We start from the raw sequence: 12,784 nt of genomic DNA on the forward strand, positions 1-12,784 counted from the left end.
TGATCCACGGAGCAGTGAAGCAGAGCAGGCCCAGCCCTCGGCTGTGCTGGGGAGGCCTCAGAACAGAATTGTGCTGTACATGGCAGGTCCCTTGGCTGCAGGATAAACTTCGCTGTCTGACTGTGACATTGGAGCCAGGAGGCAGCTCCCGCTCAGTGACGGCAATTGCACCACTTGTGTGTCCTTGCCTTTAGCTAAGAGTTCAGCAGGAGGTTCTCAGGTGAACATCCTTTTGGTTTGACAGCAGACATGGTTAATAATTTTCTTTTAAGAAACTCCTGTAAGAGCGTGAATGACCGCAATGGGGTAACCTGTCCACAGATGAGAGCTGCTTGGCACACTGCACCCTGAGCAGAGGCCCATTCCCAGTGCCTGGCAGGATGTAAGATTATCCTCTAACTGGTGGTATTGCAAGCCATACGTAACAGAGTCTCAGTGCCTTACTGGTAGTGTAATGAACCAGCTGCTGGTACAAAACAGGGGGTAAGGTTTTTGGTAAATTCATTAACATAGCAAGCAATTAATTCTTGATCCATGGGTGAATAAGAAGCTAATAAATAGTAGTCTTTAAAGACTACAAAACAGCTTTAGTTCCTCTATGAATCCTGGCTTCTTGTAACTTCCTTTTCAGTATCCTCAGTGGGTTCACTTTTTACTTCCCTCAAAATGACAGAAAAGCATTTTCTCCGGATTGCAGTGCATGTGAGTACTCCAGTGAATAACATGCTTACATTGTAGTGTGAGTGTCCCTCCACAGGGACAGTAACTGCGTACCCCAAGCACAGTGGCATTCAGTGAGTCTCACATGTTGTCACACTGTTTGCGCCCAGCTCTCAAAATTTGGTTAGAGCTTGTTCCAGTTTCCCACTGTTAAGAGCAGTTAAGGAAAAATCACATGAAAAGTCCCCAGACGATCCAGAAATTATAAAGCCAGATTCTTAAAAGATTTTATTAAAAAGTTAAGATCTTAACTCTGATAAAAATTAGAATAGAGTTTGCCTGTAGCACTTGCATGTGTGAAGCTAACAAACATGATTCAGACAAAATTTGAAAACAAAGGGGATAAAACTAGAAGTAGCTTTGGAGTGGTTCTCCCAAAATGACTTCCAGTTTTTGAATTGTCTTCTGACACTGCTGTTCCACTTCTTCACATTCATCTAGAAAAAAGAAATAAAGCTGGAATTAAGTGGAATAGTGATTACAAAGCTATCGCCATCAAGGCTAGAACTGAATTAAAATACCAGGTATGAGATAATTATTCAAAAATATTTTGGCGCTGACTCAGGACTTGGGTGAATTACTTAAACTGTAACAGTGATCTAAAACATACAACTGGGGACGTGTGCACAGGCTAAGGAAACTATTGTAATTTAACTGAACTTTAGAAGTGTGTTGGATACAATCTATTTCAGTTTGCATCCTGCAGAGTTTAAGCTGCCATATACTAATTCATAAGACTGATGCAATTATAGCGATCATACTGTCTGAATCTTTGAAATAAGTAGCCCTTGTTCTTTTTTGCTCATAGGCCAGCTGTCCGCCTGCACTGAAGCCATTTTAAAACATTACCTTCCATGAGCTCAGCTAAGAATGGAATAGATTCTGGTAGCAGCACCAGGTAGTTCTCCTTCAGTTTTTGTGCAACTTCTACCAAAGCAAGCAGAGCAGCAAATCGGACCTAAACCAAAACAATAATCTCTGTAAGGAAATAAATATTACAGTATAGTTCCCTGTTTCCTCTCCCTGCCCGCCCTCCTGCTTCCTTCCATATAAGTTTGCAAACTAGCTTTCCCTACTGAAGGGAACTAGTTTTAAGCTAATTCAAATCTTAAAATCTGGATTAAAATGTCAAAGGAAAAATCGGTTGCAAGAAGGAGGTATGTTGCTGGAAGTTATTTAATACAATGGTCTTTAACTTCCTGTTTCAATGCTACTCTGTTCCACTGCATCAGAAAGACTTAGTACAACGAAAACCAAAGTACTCCCCCTAAATATCTATAACCTGTCAGATCAGAGAGTCTTGACAAAACTCCACATAATAAAGAGGTCTGATGATTGAGAAATAACTGTCTTCCAGTTCCCCCTCTAAGGTGCCCCTTTCTTCATACACAAACAGGCTAACTCTTATTCCAACAGCTACCAGATCTTTAAAAAAACCCAAATCACACAGCATGGAAGACATCCACATGTGGAATATTGACTGCTTGGAGTAAATGCAGAAGGGCATGTTGTAAACATCTCTCTAGTACAATATTGATATTTTAATTTAGGCTAGTATTTTAGCAATGACCTGGCTATCCAATTGTGGTTTTTGGAGCACTGTCCCCATTTTCTAAGGCAACAAAGAAAGCCCGTGGAAATTCTGATATAGCTCCCAACCTTAGGAGACGTGTGTCTTGTTTTCAGCAGGATCTGGTAGTTCAGTGGTTTCCAAAGAGAATCATCTGCCGTTGCTACTGAAAACTGAGCTATGCAGGGTATCAGGTGTGCTGTCACTCTTTCCTGGAACTTCTCATCTCCTCCCAGCACATTTTCTAGCTGTGGAAGTAAAAAGCTTGTCAAACAGGTCCAGGCTCAGATAAACGCAGCCAAAAGCACTTGTAGCTTTGGCTTTCAGGTACTCAAGAGTTACATCAAAGAGCATCAGTGGCAGTGTGCTGGTCTGCAAGAGCTCAGCAACGTGCACGAACCTTATGGAATGAACACTTTTAGAAAGAGGACAAAATCTAGTCCTTGAGAGCCTCACGCAAAGCAGTTAATACTGTCTGCAGCTCAAAGGCAAGTCTGTAGCCCCTTTTTGTTAAGGAAGAGGATAGAGGCCTGATAGTTACAAAAAGATCTTTCAGATGGATTAAAAAAAATATCAGCTATGAATTGTTTTTTTGTGTTTGTCAATACCTGATCAACCAGAGGCATCATCAAGGTTTCTGCTCTTTCCTTGCTGAGGAAATTCTGGGTGTCAAACAGGAAGATCTTGTGCAGACAGTCCAGGGTGAACTGCAGCAGCAGGCAGCTCTTCTCTGTGCTGTTCTCAGAATCAAAAAAAGCTTCATCTACACATCAATCAAGGAGAAAAAAAAAAAATCATTAAAAAATGAAAATACAAAACTTCCCCACAAGAGAGAAACATTGTTACTTCATGCATATAGCTAAAGGATGTGCTACATAGCAATTACATACTCATCCCTTGGAACAAGACAGTAGATGCAGTATGTTAGCTGGCCCTTAGCTAATGCCCTAGCAGGTCTGCCACTGCTGTTCACAAGCAGCTGGGGATAAAACAGAACAGCCACAGGCTATAGAAAAAGTGCTTGGCCAGACCTGCGGGTAAGGAGAAGTTTTTCAGATCACTACAAATGGGATGGGCAAACAGCTTCCCATACAAAAAGTAATACCTATTTTTTATTTTTTGCCAAGAAATCAGAGGAGTCTGAATATACCAGGTAGCACATAAGAGAAGTCAATGAATGACAGAGGGGTAAAAAAAAAAAAAACAACCAACAAACAAAACACCAAAAAAGACAAATGGAAACAAATCACCCTCTTTCCATACAATTTCCTTCTCAGGGAACTCACTGGGCCTGACACTGAAAATTTTCATGTGGTCTCAACTTTGTACTGACAGCTCAAAGCCAATGGATGAGAAATTACTTTTACTTCCATCAGAATAAGAAAGATGTCTTATTTATGAGAGAAAGAAGAGAGAAATGAGAGGTGCTGTGAAGTAAATCCTACAAAATTAAACTTTCTGCAGTTATAATTAACCTCTTTCAGCAACTAGAGTCAGCCTGACAATGCCTCTCTGCGGCTAGTAACTGAAAACTTACCAGTTTTAGCAACGTTGACCTGGTTCAGCGTCTCTGCAAATGGCTTCACTAAATGACCAGCAAACAGGGTGAAGAGCCCCTTGAGCTTGTCTGCAATGCAATCTGCTATTCGGTGGAATGTCAGCAGTCTGTCTTTTAGGGTAGACTCTGTTTTGGACCAATCAAAGAGCTGAAAGTGAAAGGCAGATTAGCTCTTTCCTGTGTCTGTGCACTGGAAAATACCAATAAGGTGATGCAAATTAATTTTATTTAAACTTCCTACCTTGAAGAAGAGGGGTCTGAAAGAAGCCTCAGAAAGTTTCATAACCATACTTATTAGACAATCAATAACGTAAGCCTCTGTTTTACCGACTTCCTCCAAATCATCCTAGCGAAATAGAAAACATAACTCCAAGTCAGAAATGTAAGAATTTTAGCTTTCAAAGCACATTTTAATCTTGTCTGTTTCAGACTAAATCCCTAACCACAATGTTTTCTACCATACAAACAATTCCACATCAGAATATTCGACACACAGAATTTCAGAGCACATATGCAATGGAAACTACTAATATTTTTTCAAAAGCAAACAGAATTAACATGTAGATGTTGAGCTGCCTCTGTTCATCCCCCTAAAAAAGGCACCTGCGCATGCTCTGCTCGGAAGTCCAGGGCTTTCATGAAAAATGCCGTCAGCTCAGACTGATGGGAGATCAGGTGCTCCCTCTCCATACCAACAATGTGCTCCTTCAAAATGTTCATAAGGGGACCCAGGCAGTTCTGCCAAAACAAAAGCAAAGCAATGTGAAGGCAACTGTGATACTGACAGAAGCATAACAAGGAAATTGGATTTTCACATTTCACACATTTACTCATTAAAATACTGTCAATAAAATAAACAAACTACTTCCTGTACTTCTTGGGAGTTTAAGTTAGCAGGATTCCTGAAAACAGCTTGGTCTCCCCTCTCCATTCCTGGAGATTAAGTCTGAAAGGTTTATACCTGTGAGACAGGAGCAAAGCCTAGATGAAAATGATGACTCAAGTTCCTAGCAGATAAATCAAGGCCTTTATGAATGGGATGATCTCTCCAGCATTTGTCATCTAACATGCTAAATACATTAAACTGGCACATTTCTCCCAGGTCTAACTTTCCTGAACCACCATTGCAGTAGAAAGAGAAAACAGAGATTTATGAAGACTGTGCTGGGTTTGGCTGGGATGGAGTTTTCTTCATAGTAGTTCATACACTGCTGTGTTTTAGATTTGTGACCAAAACAACAGTGGTAACACACCGGTCTTTCAGGTATTACTGAACAGTGTTTGCACAGAGTTAAGACTTTGTTTCTCACCCTGCTGCCCCAGCAAATGGGCTCGTGGTGGACCAGAGCTTGGGAGGGGACAGAGGAACTGCATTTCACACTGCTTGTTTCTTTTTCTTTCTCTCTTTTTCTCTTTCTGTCTTTCTTTCCTTTTTAATTACAAGAAGGAAAAAGATCCTTACCTTCCGGGTATTTGCCACTTCACTGTAACACTTTGTAAGTGCAGGCAAGAGTATTCGAGGAGCAAGTCTTGTAGCTAGGATAGTTTTCAATGATGTTACACGTAAACTTATGTGGGAAGAAGGACCAAACTTGACCACAATCTTTTCCAAGCGGACAACCTATCAGGAAATCCAAAAAAAAGTTAGGCATACTTAAAACAACTCAGGAACATCTTTTGCAGTAGTTGTCTGTTGCAAGGGTTAGATGGCAGTTTTGCTGTTTGCACCACTTGGAACACCTTACATTAGGATGAATGTGTGCAGAGCTTCACTTTCTTCAGAAAGACAAACACTGGAAAAATATGCATGTCAGCAGCAGAGGGTCAGAATTACCCTGCTAGAGCTGTTAGTTACACATTTTAGCAGACCATGGATATTACAGAACAATCCTTCAGGATTCATCTCTCTTTCCAAAGAGGCAAACTACAGCCTACCAGAGGGAGGAGCAGGAGACACATTCTGTATCTTAGCTATCTGCAAATAAAGATGAACAGAAGAATAATACATTATGACCTTCCACATAGTTGCCAGACACTTCTCCTTCAGTTTGAGAGAGAAAGACAATTTCTGTAGCTGCTTCTAGTAACTGGGCAGATCCTGCCTCCCTTGATGTATCTGTAGGAGTCAGATGGCTCACCTGCAGCAAGCAATCCAAAAGATAAGGACTAAGGAAGTGCGGTAACGTTTCTGCAACCTTCAGCAGAGCAGTGATCGCGCTCAACAAGTAAATCTCATTGGAGACCAGCTCCTTCTTATTTTTTAAAGTCTTCAACAGTGCTGGCATCAGCCTGTGAAAAAACAACCATAAATACAGGAAGGTGAAACCACTGAAAATTTGGAGGCACATTTCCACATAAGATTTCACATAAGATCTATCTGTTAAGCCTGCAGGGACAATTTTCACATGAATTGTAACATATCTGAGAAAATTCAGGATTCTGGGCTCTTCTGCTGTGGTTCATTTGTTTGAAGCTAAGGAAGGATACTAGGTTTAGAATCACAGACTGGTTTGGGTCACAAGGGATATCTTTAAAAATCATCAAGTGCAACCCCCTGTGCCATAAGCAGGGACATCTTTCACTAGATCAGGTTGCTCAGAGCCCCACCTTTAGTTTAATGACAATAAGGAATTTATATTTGTAATGAGATAAAACAGCCTATAAAGCAACAAGTTATATGCTTGAATTCTTCATGAACAGGGAGAATAAAATAATGTAACATGCAAGGTTTCCAACTGTACTGGTCCTCCTGTTTTCAAATGCAATCTGCCCATACAGAGTATGGGCTGTCTTGAAGACTGCCTCTCTGTAAGGAACTCTACTGATTATAAAACTCCTACAATTTCCCCACTAGCTTCTTAGTTCTACAACCAAGAAGCACCTTCAAGAGCACTACAAATACCCTTATTCTTATCGACACAAAACACACGCATGGGCAGACTGCCACTTGGCCTTCAGCAGCATTCCTTCAGTCATCATTTTAGTACAACTAATTGCTGCTGCAGTTGGGTCTGTTCAAAAGAACCAAACAATACCTTGGAAGCTGAGGTATTGCTTGGGCTTTCAGTGTGCAGGTGACCTCAGCTATACACAGCAGAGCACTTCCCATCACATTCTTTTCCTCCTTCTCTGAAGAAATTAGATCAATGGCAGTTTTCAGAACAGGTACAAACAGCAATGGATTTTCTGTGCCAAAACCTTTGCAGAGCAGCTTGAGGCTGAACAAAGCTGTCTGCCTGTTGATGGCTTGCTCCTCCTCTTCCTCCTTTCTTTTACACTGCACAATAGCAATGAGCTCAGGAATGAGCTCTAAAAGCTGCAGGATCTAAGAGGACAAGAGAACACACATATTAGACATACAATTAGAAACTCAGAACCTGCAAGGTAACTATGGGCAGGCAGCCTACATCTCACTGCTCAAGAGCTGCCTGCCAGACTGGCACTGGTACCTGACGTCTTTACATACAGCAAACTACTTCTGCTTCAGACTCTCTCCAGTACTTCTGCTAAAGGAACCAAGTTTAAGCACTTTGCCTCACCTGGCTCTTCTGCCACTTGGTGCGCTGCTGCACTTTATTGTTTAAAAGATCCATTGCCTTACGTCTCACCGATGGGAGCTGATTTGTCATTAGTCCCCTAATTACAGGGATGAACGTTTCTGTTGGCAATAAGGCATTGACCTACAAGGAAACGCAAACAAAACAATACCATAAATGGTCTTCCCTGCACTGTGACATAGTAGCCTCCAAATGCAACACACAAACTTGTCTTCAACTTCTCAACATGGGTTTCAGGATCACAGAAGAGAGGACAGGCCAGCAATACTGTACCTGAGGTAAGCAAAGGAACAAAGCAGGTTCTAGTTACAGTACTGGAAGTACGTTCACTGGCTGCTAACCAGCCAATATCCACTACCTCTGAGCTTTCCTCAGCTATTCCTTTTGTCTACATTGGTGAGCCATCCTTCCTTACCCTAAAACAGTCCTGGTAGTGCCCTGTGCATGTACATCATGAAAACTGGAATATGCTTCACGGTGAAAAATAAAAGAAAAAATCCAAGCCGTGAAAACATGTCTGCTCAACAGCGTGCAATGAGAAAGCCAGTCGAATTCTACAAATACACATCTGATCAGAAAAAAAGATTAGAAAGAATAGAATGAGGATTTTATCCACTTAAATTCCACGTACAAGTTTACTAAAGTTCCATTAGTCTTAGTTAAATAATTTTATGAGTGAGAAAGGCTGCCAAAAGCCATTCTTCTCCACCAGACAGAAAGTGAAACGACTGCTTCCAGCCAGCAGAATACTAACTAGAGGAAATAAACATTCCTGATTTGTTTTTTTTCTGGTTGTTCTGTCTAATCTGTTAGCTGTAGTTATCAAATTTGTTAGATAAATTTAAACAATGATGCACCAGGTTGCAGACCCTCCAATAAAGGTTAGTACCAATCCAACAAGAAATCCTTACAAAGGTTATAATCACATTAACAAGCAAAACTGGAAATGTCCCACTGCTAACATGAGGGCTAACGAGACATACTTTATCCAGCATATCATAGGACTTGTTAAGCAGAACCCTCCAAAATTTGGCTGTTGGCTTGTCCACATTTCCTTCCACTGAAGACGCCACGGTGTTTATATAGTGAAGAACTTCTTCTAATAGCCTAGATGGAAAGGAAGCATCTTTTAGTAACTAAGAAGGACATTAAAGAAGTTGACTTTATTACTGGAAAGCACAAAATTTCACAAACCAGCAACAATAAAGGAAAATGCAACACCAAATGGAGAGACTACCAGATCACATTTACATGTTAACAAAAAGCTATGGCATTACGGAAAATCATATACATATTAGGCAACTCTACCTGGTACCCCCAGATAAGCATCTACATGCAACAGTAGTTCTACTTAAGAACTCTCCTTCAAAACAAAAAAATAGCTGGGAACAAATAGATGTTTAAAAATGAACATTTAAGGTATACAGCATTTAGAATAAATCCTACACCCTTTTTCACTTAGAACAAACATAAAAGTTAAGCCTCTGCAAAAGAAACCCTCAATTCTGCATCACTGGCTATTATAGCCCAACGACTACGATTGTGATCTGTGATTACTGGTAATTTTCTTACACCAACATAGGAATACCTGTAAATAATGGTATTTTTTTTTTCCTACGAATGAAGTGATATGTTTTGCTAAAAACCTGGAATTCTTTTAGAGACTCCATCATCAACAGCATAATAGTTATGGCCAAGTATGTAAGTGACTACTATCACAAATAGAGAACAGTGAATACTGGGTAATTTTTCAGAAATAAAGAACTCCACCTCGTATTAAAAAACAACAACAAAAACCAACAAAACCCAAGTAACTCGTATATTGCTTGTTGTTGCCAACAATGTTATAAGTGTCCTTAGGGGAAAAAAAAAAGTTCTAATACTACTACGTTTAGAAAATATTCCCAGGTTGCAGTAAAAGCGATCAATAGGAGGAGCGGAGCAGATGTAAAGCATACATACCTCTGTTCTAACTTCTGCAGCTCTTCTGTTTCTTCACATTCAACTATCTGGTTTAAAAAGAAAGAATGAAAACAATAGGTGTGAAAATTACATCCCCACATTAAGTTATCCCAGTATATGCAAATTAGTTTGTTCTGAATGAAATCTCCACTAACATGGTAATTAGGAATTCCCCACATTTGCACTTAAGCCATCGTTCTACAAGAAAATATGAGCATCTTGGGTAATAGAGTCACAGTAGCAAATACATTTCATGCTGGTGTATGATGTTCATTTGAAACACTGAGAACTACTTCCAGCTAGAGTTACAGCCCAAGATTTGTACCATTTATTTTGTCTTTCTAGAGCTAATAGTATGAAACCCACCCTAAACTTGCACTTACACAGACCACACATGAAATCCCAGACTCCAAAAACTGTGGAGATTATATCCCAAAATATTATATCCCAAAATATTATATCCCAAAATCCCAGTGGGTTCCCACAGGGACCAGAATTTCACTTTGTTACTTGTTCATCAAACTTGAGTCTATGTGGAAAGGCTTTATTAAAAAATAATTAACATTACTGAGAAGTTTCGAAACTGTGTCAACAGAAGCGTCAGCAAGACACAGTGGAGAGAGTATTCTTTAATCCCCTTTGAACATAAAGCCATACTGAAAAGCAAATTAAACTTCGTCTATTAAAGTATGGCACAATTACTTAATGTGATCAGTTTAAAAGCAATCTGCCTTTATTACCTTTTTCACAAAACTCTGAGAGGATAAAAGTTGTGACATGAAAGAGACTGACAAGAATTTGAAATGCCGAAGTTGTTTGTCTGAATGCGACTCCACATTGAAGAGCTGCCCATCCTGATTTTTTAGCTTTGCCTTGCGTGTTCTTGACATTTTTGGCCCAGAATCATCTGTTGAAAACACTGACAAAACAAATTTGCAGCCAACAGAAAAAAGACATTTGATTTCTGATTACAGATACAAAATTACAGTCAGGTGCCTATCCAGGATAGCCATTCTGTGGTATCCAAAATCATGTCAAAGTTTCAAAAAAGATCCTCTGAAATACCACGAGAGATAATTTTTTCATTTCAACAGCCTCAAAAGAAGCAGTACCATTTCACTACCATTCCATCTGATCATTTTTACAGGAAGAACCTTCTTTTTCCTTGGGGCGAAAGCTGTGGCACACTGGCTACAAACATAAGAGACTTCTGTGTGTGACAGATTTGGGAAAACTACTTTCAGTGCCATTACCTGATCTTTCCTGGCTGAGAACATGTATTCAAACAACAAATATGCCAAGTCCTTCCTTAAACAGAAGCAAACAACAACCCTCACCCACCTTCCCCAATGCTCTTTGAAATAACAGACTGGAAAAGTATTAATACATTGTTTCATTATTGCTCCACTATATTGGAGTAGAAAGAAATGAAACCTTAAAAAAAAACCCCAAAATGGCTGGTGGGCCCTGTGATCTTGTTTGCTATGAATAACAGCTTTTTATTTTAACTAAATGATGTACTGTACCTTTTAATTGAGGACTACCCTTTGATTCTAAGTGCTCAAATTAATCTATAATTAAAAGGATGAAAAAAAAAGTAATCAGGTATCTTAGCCATTTTATGAAAGAAATTATTTTTTAAAAAATAAGTTGTTATTAGAGTAATTCTGTATGACTTAGTCTTCTGTCTAGAGGAGTAATAAGAAGGTTTACATGTGTTTGCTGGCTCTGCTTTGTGGTTACCTTCTTTGTTCTCTGGCAGCTCTGTCAAGTACTGGATTATTTTCATCATGCTCTGGAACTGAGAACGTACATTAAATTCACAACAGATGGAAATCCAAAATTCAGTGTCTGCTTCCAGAACAGCATCCTGTTTATGGATTAGAAAGAAAATAAAATATTTCAAGAATTAAAAAAAATATAACTAATAATGATAAAAAGGCTCAAAAGCTCCTCAGGGAGTTTCTAAAACTCCCATTGTGGGCTAGATACTGCCAGGATTAACATCAAGAGTAATAGCAGCAACTTCTTGAAGAGAACATAGTTCCAGAGGGCACAGAAAGAGATCAAGTTGTTACAGCAAAGACTGTATCTTCTCATCAATGTTCCTTTAATAATTCTTTTAGCTTTCCCCATAAACAATGTTTTCACCTAACCCGAAGGCCTGCCTACACAAAAACATAATATGATTTATCTTGGTCTGTACAGAAAGATCAGTATCACATTTCACAAACAGTTTGTGTTTTTGGAGTATAATAAATAAATAAAACAATTTTAAAAATATTGAAACACAAAGTTTAGATTAGATTATCAGATCTTCTGTCAAGGATTGCTGTACAGTATGATCTGATTTATTGTTCAGGCCCTGGGACAAAACGCTTTTGTATCTGCAATACAAATCATAGTAGACATCACCGTCAGGTCAGAGCTCACCGCTTATTTTATCACAACCACGAGGCTTATCTTGCACCTTCTTAAAGGCACCATGAAAGAAAGGAGGAGATCACTCTCTTGAGGAAAACATCGACCCCGCTTATCTTCCCACCTTGTCTGTGCTTGATGTCGCAGTCACGGTTTTGGTCACATACTGCTCGAACAGCAGCACCAGCAGAACCCAGAGGAACTTGTCTCCTCCCACCGTGGTGATCAGCTGCGTCAGGATGGGCAGGCGCCGGTGCTCCGGCACGTGGGGCAACGCATCCACAAACACGCGGATGATCTTTATCACCACCTCCTCCACGCTTCCCGACGACTCCGACAAATCACTGTCCTCAGCCTACGGACAAAGACGCACAGCAGCTCAAACAGGCGATCGCAGACAGGGACTAGGTATTCCTTGTAAATACTATGTGCCTCATAACAGCATTACCAAAAGGAAAATATGAGTGCTCTGAAATAAACAATTTTCAATCACACTCTTCCTTTTCAGTGTTTAAGGAAGATGCTTCAAATAAAACTAATTTTTAAAAAGGAAAACATAAAAGTTACTTGGCATCAACTGAAACAAGGGAAAGCAATGCCACGTCCTTCCTGAAAACTTTGCCTATAAGCCTGATAATTAGGGTCTTGGATTCAAAGGCCTAGCAAAACCAATACAAGTAGGCTACATTAGACTCTCCCCACATGTAACAATTATTTGTGCCAATAATTGTCATAGAAACTTGTAATGGCTGCTATGAAAGTTCATAGATTAAAAAATAAACTATAAAAAAAAAAAAAAGAGACGGCAACTTGATTTCTCTAACAGAGATCTGCAAGAGGATACAAAATGTGTATACCCATCATTAAAAAATACACCAGGAAACGCTCAGCCCATTGTTAGAAGAACAATTTTTTCTTTCCAATTCATTTTTACATAATAAATTTATATGGCATTTTTAATGTTTAAATCTATGAATGACTCTAGAATAAAGATTT

General features: G+C 39.5%; 1 protein-coding gene across 1 annotated transcript in view; it reads right to left on the reverse strand.

Annotated features, from left to right (window-relative positions):
• Positions 1-25: 25 nt before the first annotated feature.
• Positions 26-12,784, reverse strand: part of HEATR1 (HEAT repeat containing 1) — a gene marked incomplete at its 5' end in the record, with an annotated part of 38,303 nt that continues 25,544 nt past the window's right edge. Inside the window, 16 exons of the mRNA XM_080341451.1 lie at positions 26-1,157; positions 1,570-1,678; positions 2,380-2,538; positions 2,899-3,053; positions 3,828-3,996; positions 4,090-4,194; positions 4,452-4,586; positions 5,311-5,469; positions 5,987-6,137; positions 6,884-7,173; positions 7,388-7,528; positions 8,389-8,512; positions 9,368-9,414; positions 10,108-10,274; positions 11,111-11,237; positions 11,913-12,143. Of these exons, the coding sequence (XP_080197577.1) occupies positions 1,069-1,157; positions 1,570-1,678; positions 2,380-2,538; positions 2,899-3,053; positions 3,828-3,996; positions 4,090-4,194; positions 4,452-4,586; positions 5,311-5,469; positions 5,987-6,137; positions 6,884-7,173; positions 7,388-7,528; positions 8,389-8,512; positions 9,368-9,414; positions 10,108-10,274; positions 11,111-11,237; positions 11,913-12,143 (2,358 nt within the window). The 3' untranslated portion in view covers positions 26-1,068. The remainder of the gene's footprint in view (positions 1,158-1,569; positions 1,679-2,379; positions 2,539-2,898; positions 3,054-3,827; positions 3,997-4,089; positions 4,195-4,451; positions 4,587-5,310; positions 5,470-5,986; positions 6,138-6,883; positions 7,174-7,387; positions 7,529-8,388; positions 8,513-9,367; positions 9,415-10,107; positions 10,275-11,110; positions 11,238-11,912; positions 12,144-12,784) is intronic.

The sequence above is a fragment of the Nesoenas mayeri genome (assembly GCF_963082525.1).
Source record: "Nesoenas mayeri genome assembly, chromosome: 3".
NCBI classification, from domain to species: domain Eukaryota; kingdom Metazoa; phylum Chordata; class Aves; order Columbiformes; family Columbidae; genus Nesoenas; species Nesoenas mayeri.